The sequence below is a fragment of the Haematobia irritans genome, chromosome 1 (assembly GCF_050003625.1).
Source record: "Haematobia irritans isolate KBUSLIRL chromosome 1, ASM5000362v1, whole genome shotgun sequence".
Taxonomy (NCBI): Eukaryota; Metazoa; Arthropoda; class Insecta; order Diptera; family Muscidae; genus Haematobia; species Haematobia irritans.
This window is the reverse complement of record NC_134397.1, coordinates 99522291-99540286: the sequence shown is the minus strand read 5'-3', so window position 1 is coordinate 99540286 and position 17996 is coordinate 99522291. Positions and strand designations below refer to the sequence as shown.

General features: G+C 34.5%; 1 protein-coding gene and 1 long non-coding RNA gene across 6 annotated transcripts in view; one reads left to right on the top strand and one right to left on the bottom strand.

The window, feature by feature from the left end:
- The first annotated feature begins 10987 nt into the window (after window positions 1-10987).
- TTLL15 (tubulin tyrosine ligase-like 15) overlaps window positions 10988-17996 on the top strand; it is a 165912-nt gene continuing 158903 nt past the window's right edge. For all 5 annotated transcript variants that reach the window (XM_075291237.1, XM_075291238.1, XM_075291239.1 and 2 more), the window contains exons 1-2: window positions 10988-11137; window positions 11212-12392. In XM_075291237.1, the coding sequence (XP_075147352.1) occupies window positions 11096-11137; window positions 11212-12392 (1223 nt within the window). In that variant the 5' untranslated portion in view covers window positions 10988-11095. The remainder of the gene's footprint in view (window positions 11138-11211; window positions 12393-17996) is intronic.
- LOC142240448 (uncharacterized) lies at window positions 14454-15059 on the bottom strand. Its single transcript, XR_012723281.1, has 3 exons — window positions 14844-15059; window positions 14662-14750; window positions 14454-14507 (listed from the first exon to the last, which is right to left on the bottom strand). It is a non-coding gene; the product is annotated as an uncharacterized LOC142240448 (long non-coding RNA).

The window sequence follows — 17996 nt, the reverse complement described above, 5'->3', positions numbered from 1 at the left end:
AGAAGGGTTTTCAGGTATCCACGCGTGTGCTCTAGGTCTAGCCGGTATGTCTTTCTTCTCGACTAACTCTAGAGCAGCTCCTTCCCAAACTTCACCAATTAGTATCAGAGCAGCTTTAAAACATTCTATAGACCTCTGGTCCTCAAATGCGACTAGCTTAAATCGTCCTTGATACCAACCAGCCTCTTGGTGTCGAGGATCTGGGCCTGGACACTTTTCCAGCACCTGTGAGTAGAAGACAGACAGAGCATTCTCAATTTCACCCCATTTTTGCTTTGGCACCATACCGTCCAATGCTCCTTTATTAATGATAGCCATCACAAGGCTGTCTTTAGCAACTGAGGCAAACGATCTATGATCCCTTTTGGAGGATGGCAGCTCATCCGGCGATCGTTCCCTTTTTCCAGTCTCAAGAATTCCTTGAGCCCATTTTAAGGAGCTTTGTTTAGCCGACAGCGTGCTTGGGTCGACTGATCCTAACTTCTTTAGGATAAACAAAGCATTTCTGCGTTCCTTGAATCTCTTTCGTGAGGGATTACCTCCTTTTGATGTCGTTACCTTAGAAAAAGTTCGACTTGTCATAGTGTCGCCACGTGTCGACCCGTCTACAGGTCGACTAATTGGGCCTAACTCTTGGTCATTGCCCAGATTTATAACTCCAGTCGATACCCGTCCACTGGGCCCTGAAGTTAGCAACCCAGTGGATGACTTGGAATTTCGCTGCATGGTAGCTTAATATCCCACCACACTTGAAATTCTTAGTAGGTACCTATTACGATGAGTTTATCCGCTATTGAAAAACACGTCCGTTCCGTTCGACGGTTGAATAGAGTATGTTACATTTCAACCCTTATTAAACAATTTAACACATTTTAAATTTCTGTTTACGTTCAAAATTTCATAACATTTTGTTTTATTCTTAAATTTAATAGTTTAATTAAAACATGTAGTTTGTTACAGCAACAATTGACAATGGATATATATATATAGTAGAAATATATACTTAAATACAGATTTGTTTCATATTTAGTCTTAAGGCCTCAAGCACTAAACAAAATTGAGATTTTATGTTATTTTTAAGAATCAAATAATTACTAATAGGATTTTATTTTTTTTTATTTTTATATGTGCAAAACCAGAATCTTAGCTTTAATACATATATATATACACATCTATGTATTATATATATATTTTTATGATTGAAAAATAATAATAACTTTTATTATTAGATTTGAATCATATATACGTTTAGACAAAAAAGTTTTATTTATTTTATTATTAATTGTTTTTAATATTAATTTATTGTATAATGATATTATTAAGGTTTATCCTTAAGGCGTTTTTTTTATTATACTATTTTAATATTTATTATATATGTATGTTTTAATTTAATTTTATTTATGTAAATTTTAAATTATTTTTATTATTTATTGTTATATTATTTAAATATATAATTGTATAAATAAATATTTTTTTATTACTTTTATTTAATATATTAGTTATATTTCTTTATATTTTTGTATTTATTTATTTATTTTGTTATTATAAAATATTTATTATATTACATGTTAGCCTGATACCGAAACAGGCAATTGGTATAATTAGATAAAATATTTATTTATTTTAATTTTATCCATTTTGTATTTATGAATTATATATTTTCTTGTTTTACTGAATATAAAAATTATATTCTTGTGTTTGCACGTAATTTTATCTAATTTTATAACTTTTTTTTTTGTTTTTCTATCATTTAAGTACCATAAAAATTCTCACAATATTTTTATTGGAATGTTATCATTTTTTTTAATTAGTTTTAACACAACAAATACATATATTTTTATTTTATTTATATATATATTTTCATAAGAGATTCTAATAATTATTCTTACATTAACTTCAATATATATTTTGTATAATTTTGATAATAATAATTTTGTAATTTTTTATTGATAGTTAGTTCTTTTCTTATTTTAAGTTTTCAAATCTTTAGTTTAGAAAAATATAATATAACTTTTATGACATAAGTTCAGCTTGCTTTTGCAGTAATACCAACGAATTTTTGATAATTTGCTTTTATTTCTTAAATGTTTAATATTTTTTTTTTTTTAATTTTATTTCTGGGCTTTTACTTTTCTTTTTCGTTAGTAATTTTCAAATATTTTCAGCAACTTTCATTTCTTATTCTTTTACATTCAACAAATTTGGATTTTTGTTCTTTTATAGTTTGAAATGTTTTCTTTAAAATTTTCAATTTCTTTCTTTCTCTTATTAAAAAATTATTGAGCACCTCCGATACACATGTTATCGAAGGTACCCACGTGTCTCTTATGATATTTTTTTTAGTAAATCATGGGACAAACACACATTTTCCACAATTTTTTTTACCTTAATCTTCTTTTGAAATTTCTGGTTCCAGTGAATAATAGATCTTGTAATACAATCTTCCCTTCTCTGATTTTCCACAAATTCTCCAATATTGTTTCCAAGAACCATCTAACATGCATACTATGTGTCTGTGCTAATATTGCCTCAAACACGTGGTGAGTTCAGCCAACACCACCAATGCCAATTGGGTCATGTCTGCACTACAAAGACCTCCAAACTGTGGATGATGATACGGTCAATTCATGCATAGAAAAATGAAGTAACTTTCATCAGAAACAAAATAAAATAAAGAAGAAATATCGAAATCACTGGCACATCATGGATGATTTAGAGACAGATTTCTGTTTTCCATCCATCCACGTCTCCTCATTTCAATATGACATTGAACAATTTGTGGTAAGAACCCGATAATAATGTTTCCATAGACAAAGAAAAATCATAGTAAAACATTGTTTCGAACCAATATATCACGAAGATTGTTCTTCAACCGTCGAACTGAACGGACGTATTTTTTAATAGCGGAGTATTTCATCGTAATAAGTACTTATTACGAATTTCACGTGTGGTGGAAATAATAAACCACCATGCAGCGAAATTCAAAGTCATCCACTGGGTTGCTAACTTCAGGGCCCAGTGGACGGGTAACGACTGAAGTTATAAATTTGGGCATCGACCAAGAGTCAGGCCCAATTAGTCGACCTGTAGACGGGTCGACTGGCGGTGACACTTTGGCAAGTCGAACCTTTTCTAAGGTGACGACATCAAAAGGAGGCAATCCCTCTCGAAAGAGATTCAAGGAACGAAGAAATGCTTTGTTTATCCTAAAGAAATTAGGATCAGTCGACCCAAGCACGTTGTCGGCTAAGCAAAGCGATTCCTTAAAATGGGCTCAAGGAATTCTTGAAGCTGGAAAAAGGGAACGATCACCGGATGAGCTGCCATCCTTTAAACGGGATCAAAGATCGTTTGCCTCAGTTGCAAAAGACAGCCTTGTGATGGCTATTATTAATAAAGGAGCATTGGACGGTATGATTCCAAGGCAAAAATGGGGGGAAATTGGGAACGCGATGTCTGGTGTCTACTCAGAGGTGCGAAAAAAGTTTCCCGGACCAAGTCCTCGACGGCAAGATGCTGGATGGTATCAAGGACGATATAAGTTAATAGCTTTTGCAGACCAGAGGTCTATGGATTGCTTTAAAGCTGCATTGATGCTAATTGGTGAAGTTTGGGAAGGAGCCGCTTTGGAGTTAGTCGATAAAAAAGACATACCGGCTAAACCTAGAGCACATGCATGGATACCGGCAAACCCTCCTGATCCTGAGTCAATACTAGAGAGACTAAAAGAATGTAACCCAGATCTTCCAACCGCCGATTGGAAGGTTGGTCGTTTGGATGAGGTGGATGGACCAAGACGACATGCGGTGTTTATATTAAACATAGAGTCGCTGCCACATCTAGCCCAGACCCAAGGACGCGTAAGTTATGGCTTTCATGATATCCATATGAAGGTATACAAAAGCGATCAGCCAAAGGATTCCGAAACGGACAAGCCTCCGGTAGAGTCAGCAGTGGAAAAATCTCCTAGCGAAGCCGAAGGAGACATAAAACCTGCAGACTATGGCGAAAATCATATGCGGGAAGTTTCTACAGGCTCAAGCCTCACCAAAACTGAACCGCGGATTGTTGCGAGAGTCACCGAGATCTGTGAAGAGGAAGCCCTTGATGACTCAATTGAAGCGGCTGATGTGACGGTGGTTGAAAATTTGGATGGTTCTACGGTTCCTCCAGATAAATCTTCACCATTGTAAGGCCGCTTGTGCTGCCTTAAAAGTTCTCCTGATGAAAGGAGACATAGATATAGTTCTTATTCAAGAACCATACATATATAAGAACAAGATCTGTGAATTAAGCACTCCGGGTTTCAAACTTTTGCATAATACCGGTACCGATATAAATCGAGCATGTATAATTGCTAAAAACGAACTAAACTTGTTTCTGCTTCCTTCATTGAGCAATGCAGACACTGTCGTAGCCAGTCTAGAGATATCCACATGCAAATATTGGGTATCTTCGGTCTACATGGGACATGATAGGGAGATGCCACCCTGTGCCGTTAAGACCTTAGTTGAGGAGTCACTAAAAACAAAGACAAAACTCATTATGGGATGCGATGCAAATGCACATCATAGTATTTGGGGAAGTAGTGATACTAATGCAAGGGGAGAGTCGCTAATAGAGTTTATTTTGCGTACTAACCTGGTAGTTTGCAATAAGGGAGATGCACCAACCTTCGTCACCAGGAACAGACAAGAGGTTTTGGACGTAACGTTGACCTCTCCGGAACTGAATGATAAGATATCTGAGTGGCAAGTTTTGAGGGAACATAGCTTCTCAGATCATCGCTTCATCAGTTTCAGATTGGCTGTTCGTACTTCAAAGACCATATTTCCGCCAAATGTTAGGAAAGCTGATTGGAATAGGTATAGGGAATCGTTCAATTCGATGATACCGGAAATGCCGGAGACAAATATGAGCACTGTGCAAGATATCGAACACGCAGTGGAGCGGATTACTACGGCCTTCAACATTTCACTGAAAGCTGCTTGCCCTAGAGGAAAGCCAAGGGGGAAACATCGACCACCATGGTGGTCTACGGAATTAAGTAATATGAGGAAATCCTGCAGGAAGCTCTTTAACAAAGCAAAGTCCACAAGAGCTCCGGAGGATTGGGACACTTACAAGATGAATCTGAGAGAATATAAACGAGAACTGAGAAGGTCTCAACAAAACTCTTGGGATGATTACTGTAGCAGTATTGAGAATACGTCAGAGGCTTCCAGACTACGGAAGGTACTAGCATCCACTAACACCGCTCCAGGTTTCATTAAAACATCGGAGGGAAATTGGACAACGTCCAGTGAGGCGACGTTGGAGGTACTTTTGGACACACACTTCCCTGGAAATCAGACGGTTGAACCATGTTCCGGCGGTGTAACAGAGGCTCAGCGATCATTTCCTATCGAGGAAATTGTGTCGGAATCTAGAATAAAATGGGCTTTAAATAGCTTTGGACCATTCAAATCCCCCGGACCTGATGGAATTACTCCGGCGGAGTTACAGGCAGTGGCTGAAAGAGTTATCCCCTGGTTGACGGTGATATATAAACGATGTGTAAACTTAGCATATATTCCAGAAAAGTGGAGGGAAACAAAAGTCGTCTTCATACCTAAAGCAGGAAAAGCCTCTCACTCGAGTGCGAAGGATTTCCGACCAATCAGCTTATCCTCATTCCTACTTAAGACCCTGGAGAGGATGATAGACATGTATCTTAGAAATAACGTGGATTCAAGTTTGCTCTCGAAACGACAGCATGCATACTCGAAGGGCAGGTCTACTGAGACCGCATTGCATGAACTAGTCAGCTTTATTGAAAGCTCACTATCTGTCAAAGAATACACAATCGTGGCGTTTCTAGACATCGAAGGTGCGTTCAATAATGTCCATCCGAGCTCGATATTAAATGGACTGACAACTCTGAATGTTGATCCAGGTATACTTAGGCTGTTAGACGAACTTCGAATAAAGAGACGTATTTCAGCCACACTAGGGCAAGCAAACATACAAAGGTATGTGAACAGAGGCACTCCCCAAGGAGGAGTTCTATCACCTCTTCTTTGGAATGTTGCTATAAACAACCTTCTGGTTTCCCTAGAAAAAGAAAGGATAAAAGTGGTGGCATACGCAGATGATGTGGCGCTAGCAGTCAGGGGAAAATTCCCATCCACAATCAGAGATATTATACAGAGAGCTCTCCGGATGACTGAGAAATGGGCGAAAGATAATGGTCTTGGTGTAAATCCAGCAAAGACAGAACTAGTCATGTACTGCAAAGATCGTAAAACTCCCACGGTTAGGCCCATTTCCTTCGGGGGTACTGAAATTCCCTTTGGTGAGTGTGCAAAATACCTTGGCGTTATTTTGGACAGGAAGCTGAATTTTAGGCTTAATATTGAAGAGAGGGCGAGAAAAGCCACGGTAGCTTTGTACTCGTGCAAAAAGGCAATAGGGAAAAAGTGGGGACTAAAACCAAAAATTGTGCATTGGCTATACACTGCAGTAGTTAGACCTATAATGCTATATGGTGTTGTAGTCTGGTGGCCGGCACTTCAGAAACCGACTTGTTTAGATAAAGTTCAGCGTATGGCGAGCTTATGTATCTCAGGCGCATTTAGTAAGACAGGAACAGACTCCCTTAATGTCATGCTACATCTATTGCCTTTAGACATTTTGGCCAAACAGTCAGCTGCAACAACGGCTGTGCGGTTGCGCGAGCTATCGCTGTGGTCAGAAAAAATGTACGGTCATAGTTCGGTCCTCAAAATAATGCCAGATGTGCCTAACGTAGTGGATTATACCCTGGCAAAACCACTTTTCGACAAAAAGTTTGAAACTCTAATTCCCAACAGTGAGGCGTGGTGTACACAGGCCCCGGGGAATAAAAGATATATAGATTTCTATACTGATGGCTCCAAATTGAATGGACAAGTGGGGTTCGGAGTATATTCTAAAGATCTGGAAATTCGAATAGCGAAAAGATTACCTAATCACTGTAGTGTTTTTCAGGCTGAAATATTAGCAATAAGAGAGGTGGCGAATTGGCTGAGAAGAAATGTTCCAACAAATATTGGCATTAATATATACTCAGACAGTCAACCTGCAATAAAATCCTTGGACTCTGTGTTCCTCAACTCGAAAACGGCCATCGACTGTCGCAAATCTCTCAATGAGATGGCTGAGCAGTACAATATTCACCTAATATGGGTGCCTGGCCATAGGAACATACCGGGGAACTGCGAAGCGGATGAGTTGGCAAGGCTAGGGACTACCTTACATATTCCAGGGGAACTGGAATTTGTTGGTATGCCCCTAGCTACCTGCAAGCTCATGCTGCGTGAGAAGGCTGTTAGGATGGCAAATGTTCGATGGGAGAATTGCAAGGGTTGTAACGACACCAAGCAAATATGGCCCCATTTCAACTTAAACCGCACACTAGATATGCTAATGTTCTCGAGACGTCAGATATCACTCCTGATATCTGCTATAACGGGTCGCTGATAGGCGATTTTGCAAAAACTATTGGCGCGAAGTATAATGACTATTGTATGAGCTGTCATGATGCGGAGGAAAAAGAATCAATTAAACACCTCTTGTGTGAGTGTCCTGCATTTTGTGTAAAGCGCAAGCAACTTTTAGGAGCATATAGCTTCAGATTACTGGCGGATCTGGAAAACGTTAACTTAAGCAGTCTGCTAATGTTTTTGGAACAATCTGGTTGGTTCAACAAAGAAAAATAATCAAGAAGGTTCAGCGGTTAAAACTAGAAGTGCCCATAAGTAATAGGTACTTTTAGTTAATGAATCTTAATCGGGCTGCCACTTTAACCTAACCTAATATATCACGAAATCAATCTATATCGTCAATGAAATTCGCAAATATATTCCACCAATGTCCAATTATACATATTAAACCTAACCTCCAAATTTCCATAAAATCGTCAGGTCTTGAATTAAACTTGGGTTGGTATAGTACGAAAAATGTGGTTCTGTGTTGCACATACAATTCCACCCCATGTTTAATTCATGTCCCAAGATTATATTGCCTGGTTCCGCATAATTTTAGCAAATATTCTAAAATACAAGGAACACAAATTGTTCTCACCTCGAGTTTGTCGAAATCACAATTATACGACTATAAGGGCCAGTTTCTCAATGTCTTGTTATTATTTATCGTGTCGATAAAACAGCTCATCCCATACAAAAATTTTACTAACCGGAGGTCTATCCACCGGTTAAAATTAATCGGAGGATGAGAAACTGGCCATAAGTATATCTGATTATGTCACTATATTATATTACACTTATTCAATTACACTTTTTTATATCTGTTGACTGATACTGATCTTATCCTGAAGGTGTTAAAATATGAAAGACATTTTTGATCTGGGTTGCGCAAAACGTCACCTCCGTCGACAAATGTTCACACTGGAAGGAGTCAGCTGTGTGATCGTCAGCTGTGTGATCGAACGTTTTTCAAATCGGTTGCACCATATGATCTCCTTGGAAAACGTTATTGTGAATTATTCGCTTCTCAAAAAAAGGTGACATGTAGCAAGCCGAACTAGTGACAATAACAATAGCAAGAAGGAAGAAAATAAAACATTAGAATTTTTGCAAAAAAGAAATTTATAAAATAACTCTAAAAAGATACACGTCACAAATATTTTGGCAGCAAACATTTAATTTATTACAATCCTTGTGTGCGTAAAAGTTTTAAAAGGTCTGTATATAATAAACAATTTATTTGAGGAATATTTGGAACATATATTAACAATTTTTAAAAGCGATTAGCTGCTTTAAAATTTGTGTACACAGCCCTGTTTTTTTGTTGTAGACTTAAATAAATTTTTGCTACCGAAAATTTCGCTAGAGGTGCATACCGGCCTTTAGGCCGATCAAAATATAATCGTCTTCATAAATATATTTGTACTTTTAATTTAGTCTTTTGGTGAAAAAACCGAACATAGTACTCAGCTTTAGGCGCTAAAAACGTAATTTTTCACGATTACTTTTCTTAATAATCCATTTTAAGGAATACAAACTTTGTGAAAATTTGCTTTGGGCTTTTATATAATAAAATTTGCAACAAATATGTATAATTTTATGCATTTTTCTTACTGATTTAGTTTTCACTTTAGCGATTTAGGCGGCTAAACTCGAAGTTAATACTCACCTTAACATGTTAAAAAAAGTAATTATGTCTAACAAAATTTCTTCAATTAGTCGATAAATAAGTACCTATATTTGAGTTTTGGCGTGATGTCAGTGTGATCAGCGTTTGTAAAATTAATCAAAATTGTTGTTCCTAGTGGTTTCACTGTTAATGTACATATTCACTTTATATGATAAAGGAACATTATCCTATTATAAATCAATTCCTATCAACAATAATACCTCCATTACTCATTAAAAACCATTGGACATTGATGGAACATGAATTTTCAACGATAATTTTATGGAAAATGTCAATTAATTTGTTTAGCAAACGTTGTTTCAACGTGGGCTTCCAACGCTGTTACAGCGCTCAATATTTATAAAGGCCGGTATGCACCTCTAGCGAAAAATTTCATTCTCATAAGAAATGCATTGCTATTTATGCTAACGTAATTTTCGGTAGCGTTCAATTTCGGAAGCTGGTACGCACCTCTAATGAAAATAACAGGGTTGTCAAAAGCATATTTTGGCAGCAAACATTTAATTTATTACAATCATTGCGTGCGTAAAAGTTTTAAAAGGTCTGTAAATAGTAAACCCTGCCAGCATTTCAATGTTCCATTTCATCCTCATCGCTACCACAGACTCGTAAGTGACACTGCAACAATCGCCAACTGTGATAGTATTTTGCCATCACTATTCGCATGAAAGTATTTTGCCATCACTATTGTTACAATATCCATTTTATATTTTGTGAAACACCAAGCGCAACTGGCTTATTATAATTTATTTCAATGAAAACGAAAATAAAGTGCTGAAAACATAGTTATTACGCTTAAAATTGTGAAAAGTAAATTGGTGAACAATTTTTGACTTTCCAAATGGAATAAAGTGATAGTTTTTCAAATATTTTTCCAGACACGCCGCCTCCATTGGGAATAAAAGTACTGGCTGATAGACGCTACAACATTTAACTTACAACTTGTAACTCAACATCAATCTCTTATTAATGCATAAAAATGTGTTAAATGTGATGTGATAGCCGTATAAATGTTATATTTATGAGAATTTATAAATGTTTCATAAAATTAATAAACTTCTAAACAATCGTGTTTTACTTGACCACAATGATTCTTTTACAACTATCTTAAAATGCACTTTGTCTGATTGTTAGAAGGGGCTCTTATTGGCGTCCTTCTAAATGTATCCAGAAGGGCTCCTAATAATTGCACTCATGCGATACTTTTTTGTAGTAACTTGGCGTGGTACAACTTCTCAATAGTGACGGCGCTTTTCCGAGGAGTTTTGGATATCGTATACGACTGTTTTCGACGTAGTGGGGATTCTCTGAAGCGCCCCCAAATTCAAAAAATGTTGGCAGGGAATTTATTTGAAGAATTTTTGGAACATATATTAACAATTTTTAAAACCGATTAGCTGCTTTAAAATTTGTATACACAGCCCTGTTTTTTGTTGTAGACTTAAATAAATTTTTGCTACCGAAAATTTCGCTAGAGGTGCATACCGGCCTTAACCATCGTAAATTTCTGACTGGGAAATGTCAAAATTTTATTTCTATCGAAAACAGTAGAATACTACCAACTGTGGCAACAATGATTACAATATTACGGTAGAATATATTTAAGGAGGAATTGACAAACTTTTTTTTTAATTCCGTCCAAAAGAGCTCTTGACAATAATCTTCCAATGGAATTTTTGTTGAAATTTACTGAAAAGTACTTTTTTCGCTCAAAAAAATACCTTATTTGTACTTTCTTAAAATTTGTATTTTCCACCCCTGGTCTAAGCAAACGTTATGTCGTTCTGTTGGCAGAGACCTCTAGTGCTTTAGTTTTGTAATCATAATTGGCTTTGTGTTTATTGGAGAAAGTTGTTTGTCTTACTTTAAATTAAAGCACAGCACATTTTCATTTTAAAATATGGATAACGAACTAAGAACAAGAAATAATCGTAAAGTATTGGTAAGATAATATTGAATACTAATAATAACAATAATTGAAAAAACTAAAAATTCTACTTTCTACTGGCTTTGCAGGGCCTCCATACCTGTAGCTCCATACCTTTGAAGTCGATGCTAATTTTCGTGGTAGCATCTGTGCTTTCAACTATTTTATATGACATCGCTCCAGTAAGATTTACGTCCAATCTTTATTGGAACAATGTGGGTATTTTAGCAAAAACTGAAAGCGATGTAATGAATGTAAATTCGCCAAAAACCTATGCCATTTATGGGTTGAGCACGAATGAGGATCACCTAAAACACGTTAAAAATATATTGGAAAAGTTGGGATACGTACGTACCGGCTTGGAAAACAATTGGAATTTGTTGTGGGCTCATGATTATCCATTTAAGAAAATGTCTCAGTCCATAAAGAATTTGGGGAAACACCAAACTATTAACCATTTTCCTGGTTGTGGTTTCCTAACAAATAAAGTTGATCTATCAATAACTCAGCTTCCTTTTATTCCTCGTGCGTTTCGTTTACCACTGCAAAATAGTGAATTATTGAAGTATGCTCGCCAAAACCCCTTAGCACGTTTTGTTGAAAAACATAATGAACATAGAGAAATTGTTATACGTTCTCCAGATCAAATCAACATGAATTCGAATAACTCTTTTGTCCAGGAATTCGTACAAAATCCATTTTTGGTTGATGGACACAAATTTGATATAGGTGTATATGTTGTCATTACATCCATAAACCCTTTAAGGGTTTACATCTATAGTGGAGATGTTTTATTCCGCTATTGTGCTGTTAAATATTACCCACTCAATGTTTCCAACGTCGATCAATATGTTGTTGGCGATGACTACTTGCCTACATGGCAGGTTCCTTCCCTAAAGAAGTACTATAGTCGTCTAAACGGTGGTATGCGCGGTGCTTTCGATGCATACGTTCAGGATCGAAATAGAGATCCCTCAATAATTTGGACACAAGTTGAAGAAATTATTCGTAAAATAATATTGGCTAAAGAACAAGATATCGCAAATGTTTTGCGCTCCTACAGAGTACACAACTTTTTTGACTTGATGCGTTTCGACTTTATCGTTGACGAAAACCTTCGCGTATACCTCATGGAAGCTAATATGTCGCCTAACCTTTCATCAGCTCACTTCCGACAAAACTCCCTTTTGTACGAGCAGCTTCTCTATAGCGTCTTAAATTTGGTTGGAATGGGATCGCCTGTAAAGCAGTCATTTGCGACCAGTGAAAGGTAATGTATGCAAACAAAGAATGTATTACCTATATTTGTATATGGACCGGTATCATGACATCTCAACCTGTAAATTAATGAATTCAGCAGCGCGAAGAAGTGGCCTCTTACGCGAAAAAGTTTGGTTTCGTTTTCCGAATTTTGAATATAGCTTAAAGTTGAAACGTTGCTCTGAAGAGCGATGTAATGTAGGTTAGGTTAGGTGGCAGCCCGATGTATCAGGCTCATTTAGACTATTCAGTCAATTGTGATACTACATTGGTGAGCTTCTTTCTTATCACTGAGTGCTGCCCGATTCTATGTTAAGCTCAATGACAAGGGACCTCCTTTTTATAGCCGAGCCCGAACGGCGTCCCACATTGCAGTGAAACCACTCAGAGAAGCTTTGTAACCCTCAGAAATTTCACCACACACAAAAAAATTTTTTTTGATTTCAATCACGAAAATCGCGGATTCAATAATTTTTTTAATTGAAATGTCTTCAATCACGAAAATGATGGTATCAATCACCCATTTTGATTGAAAACCAACACGATTTTTAATTAAAAATTTAATTGACTTTTGTCACGGAATCAATTAATTGTGTGATTGAATCAATTAAAAACGTGATTGATTTTTAACATAAAATTCAATCACAGTTTTAATTGAATCAATTAAAATTTTAATTAATTTCGCGACAAAAATCAATCAACTATTTGATTCATTCAATTAAATAATTAATTGAAATTGGCTATAAATTTCGATCAAAAAATTTTTATATTGCGAACCCAAAATCGTATTAGTTTTTTTTCTTTTGAAATAAAAGAAAATATGCGTTTCTTATAAAACATATTTAATATTTTATTATTATTTGAATTATGCAATAGACAAATAAATTTGGTTCTTGTCATTTGTGTTTTGTTCTAACATAACTTACAAATACAACTACTATCAATAGCAACTATAGGGTGAAAAAATAAATTATATAAATCATTATCTTCCTTATAATAATAACCATGCACAGAAAAAAATATCACCAAAATATTTCCAATTAAAAAGTTAATTGAAGTTGAAATTTTTTTCAATTAATAAATTAATTGGTACAATTAACTTATTAATCAAGATAGAAACATTAAGTTAATTAAGTCAATGATTGAACATTTTAAAATTTTTAATTAAAAAGTTAATTGATACAATTAACTTTTAATCAAATTCGGAAGACTAAGTCAGTTTATGATGATGATGAACATTTTTTTTTAATTTTTAGTTAAAATTTTTTTTCAAACAATCAATTGTTAATCCAAATAAAAATTCTAAGCCAATTCAGAATGTAATTAAAAATAGTTACCTTTTTTAATTAATAAATTAATTGAGTTTTGCAATCAACATCAATTAAATTTTTAATTGAATCAATTAAAAAATTAATTGAAATTTGGCAATGAAATCAATTAATTTTTTAATCAAGAATTTTTTCTATGCCCAATTAAAACTGTGATTGATACTATCATTTTCGTGATTGAAGACATTTCAATTAAAAAATTAATTGGATCAATTAATTTCGTGATTGAATCAGAAAAAAATTTTTTTGTGTGTGTTAGCATGTTCCTTCTAATATGTAGATGCGCCTAGATTTCCAATAATTCAGCAGCCTGTAAGCTAAATTAGTTTTTCTGAAAGTAAACAGAATAATTCGAATTTAATTTTGTTCAATTAAAAGTTAATTTTTTTAAACATTACCTGCATAGAATATCAAGTTCAATTCTTAGTTCCAGGTTGCAGATTTATAATCTTCTTTTGCAGTTGTAGTCTTTTAGCATAAAAAGGTGTATTAAGGAGCTCGGTAATTTAATTTTAGTAACAATTCCTTTCCAAAATTTCCACACATTAAAATCGTCTATTAAAATTTGAACCAATCAAAGACAAAAATAATTGGAAAGCAATGTAATATTTGGTATTATATTGACGATACTTTGCAAATTCTGGAAATAGAAAAAAATATAAATGGAAAATACATATTTTTATTATTATCGGATATTTTTCATATTTTTAAATCCAAAAGATAGAACTTTTTTACCATTACATAATTCAGCTCATTAGTTTATATACCAGATATACTGCTCTCTACTTGGGTTCAAACTGAAAAAGACAGATAAAACAAAAATGCAATTTAATGCCAACGCTACTTCGCAACTTCAAGGTGAATCTTCCAACAAACCCATACCGCTCTTGGTTTTAAGAAAACTAGGAGTGAAAAAAATTTATAATTTTAAAAGATCAATACGGTACCCACTTTTTTATTGCAAACATATTATTATATATTTGATAAAATGATGGAGTTGGTGGGATTGATTGGTCAATTTCACGAAATAAAATTGGTCACTAAAAGAAATGAATAAAAAATATATTTTTTTAGTCCGTTTAATGTAAACAGGCTTCAATGGAAAACGGTATTCACATTTCAAAATTTTTTACCTTCAATAAACGTAGATTGTTTTCCATTTTTACAATACCACAAAACACAAACACAGGTAATTTCAAATGCGTTCTGTCATATATTTTTTTCAAACCTTTACCACGTGTCCGTTTGTTGTTGTACAGTTTATTTATTTCAACCCTTTGCTATGATTTGTTGTTGCGTTCAAAATATTTATGCACACATTTTGAATGCAGCAGACAGAATGTCGCCAATCATGTTTTTCAATTTACGCGAAAAACCAAAACCCAACCGTTCGTTACGAGTTACTTCCACAGACTGATCTCTCCATCATACATTGTTCAATAAATACCCATTCTCTTGTTCTCTTTTCGCTCTTTCCATTGCTCAAAATTATTCAGTTTCAATCACAAAGGTGATTGGATCAATCACATATGTAATTGGAAACGGAAAAAAATTCAATCACGTTTGTAATTGAAAATTATTTCCGAATTGATTAACAAATTGATTGAATCAATTAATATTTTAATTGGAAACGTAACAAATATCAATCATTTTTTTAATGGGATTTTATTCGGATTTGATTAAATAATTAATTGAATCAATTAACATATTAATTGAATCCGTTTCCAAATTCAATTAAGTGTTTAATTGAAAAAATTTTGGTGATAATTTTTTGTGTGCAGCACTGAGGTAGGATAATACACCGCTGAACAATTTTTGGTGTTCGGTCGAAGCAGGAATCGAACCCACGACCTTGTGTATGCAAGGCGGGCATGCTAACCATTGCACCACGGTGGCTCCGTAATGTAATGTAACATCGATGTAATGTAACATTGGGAGTTAAATTCCATATGTCGGAACTTAATAGTTGCATAAAATAAAGATGTGGAAACTGTTGGAAATTTGTAATATTCTCATCTATCGAAAAAGAACAGTTCTCTGTCACATTTCAGTAAAATATAAACACATATCATGAACCCTTGAGTATGTGATAACACCGGAAGCGATACCAGCGTGATAAGGTCCGGTGGGACCTATAATAAAAAACGGATGGTAGAGAGGTTATCCCTACGATATTTTTCGATTATTTACTATAGGTGGAGTCTTCTATGAAGCACAAATTGCATATATAGATATTTGTTTGTAAATATAGAGTTTTCTTTAATTTTTAATAGAATACAGATAATGTTTACATTTTTGATTAGTATTCTAGAGCTCCGATGTTTGTCACAGGCGAGGTACCTATAAGTACCAAGCAACAATATATTGTTTTGGTAGTTGAATGTTCTGAACAAACTGGGTTTTTTGAAGGAAAAACCATACGATTTTTTTAGTGACGCTCGTTTTTTCGCAGTATTATGTGGATAGTGGTTACTTCAAACTTGGTCTAAATGGAGGAACATCTTGCCAAATTCCAGGAGCCGATGGGTCTGGAATATGTATAACAAATATCAATCATTTTTTTAATGGGATTTTATTCGGATTTGATTAAATAATTAATTGAATCAATTAACATATTAATTGAATCCGTTTCCAAATTCAATTAAGTGTTTAATTGAAAAAATTTTGGTGATAATTTTTTGTGTGCAGCACTGAGGTAGGATAATACACCGCTGAACAATTTTTGGTGTTCGGTCGAAGCAGGAATCGAACCCACGACCTTGTGTATGCAAGGCGGGCATGCTAACCATTGCACCACGGTGGCTCCGTAATGTAATGTAACATCGATGTAATGTAACATTGGGAGTTAAATTCCATATGTCGGAACTTAATAGTTGCATAAAATAAAGATGTGGAAACTGTTGGAAATTTGTAATATTCTCATCTATCGAAAAAGAACAGTTCTCTGTCACATTTCAGTAAAATATAAACACATATCATGAACCCTTGAGTATGTGATAACACCGGAAGCGATACCAGCGTGATAAGGTCCCGTGGGACCTATAATAAAAAACGGATGGTAGAGAGGTTATCCCTACGATATTTTTCGATTATTTACTATAGGTGGAGTCTTCTATGAAGCACAAATTGCATATATAGATATTTGTTTGTAAATATAGAGTTTTCTTTAATTTTTAATAGAATACAGATAATGTTTACATTTTTGATTAGTATTCTAGAGCTCTGATGTTTGTCACAGGCGAGGTACCTATAAGTACCAAGCAACAATATATTGTTTTGGTAGTTGAATGTTCTGAACAAACTGGGTTTTTGGAAGGAAAACCCATACGGTTTTTTTAGTGACGCTCGTTTTTTCGCAGTATTATGTGGATAGTGGTTACTTCAAACTTGGTCTAAATGGAGGAACATCTTGCCAAATTCCAGGAGCCGATGGGTCTGGAATATGTATAGAAATATAAAAACTTAGATCGACCACGATTACTATGAAGTTCAAATAGCTTTTTTTCCTCTTGTTGTTTCGCTACAGTGGATATATCTTCGGAAGACATAAAATTATGTACTACAAAGCAACGAAACCAATGGAAATTTCAAAAATGATAAATTCTTCTAAATAACGGTATTTTCTGAAAGGATGTTATTGTTATTAATTGTTCCAAATCCAAAAATCGCAATATCTTTACGCTGCTTTTTAAACTGAGCTGAAACCACTAATGGAATTAGTGGTAGGTCCCATTGGACCTCATCACGCAGAATCGCACTAAACTTTTTAAAATACCTATAAAAACCGATTTAATGATTCAATCACATAAAAATTTACAGTTTTCAACTTAAAACACTTTAATACAAGAAGTCATAAACTATCACGCTGCAAACCATGTAAAAGATAAAGTTATGTAGGAATAAAAATCAAAAAGGTCCAGCAGGACCACATCACGCACAGAAAGGTTAAACTAATTTTTTATCATCTTTATATTTTAGTACTAATCCAATCTTCATTATTTAATGCTGATAAAGTAATTTTGAGGTTTCAACTTTTAACTAATTTGCTAATTTTTTGTGAGAATCATTGATTGACGCAATTTGGTAACAACTTTAGCTTTTTTCTCCGGAGAAAGTTTCATGTTTTCGTTATTCTACCTTGTTTCTGTGTGAAATTTCGGATGGAAAAAGCTGTTTTCATACAGCGCAAAATAGACTCTTGTTTTTTCTCGTCTTATTTTGCCCAGTTTTATACAAGCTTTATTTATTTGTATAGATTTATGAAACTATCAGAATTTTACATTTCT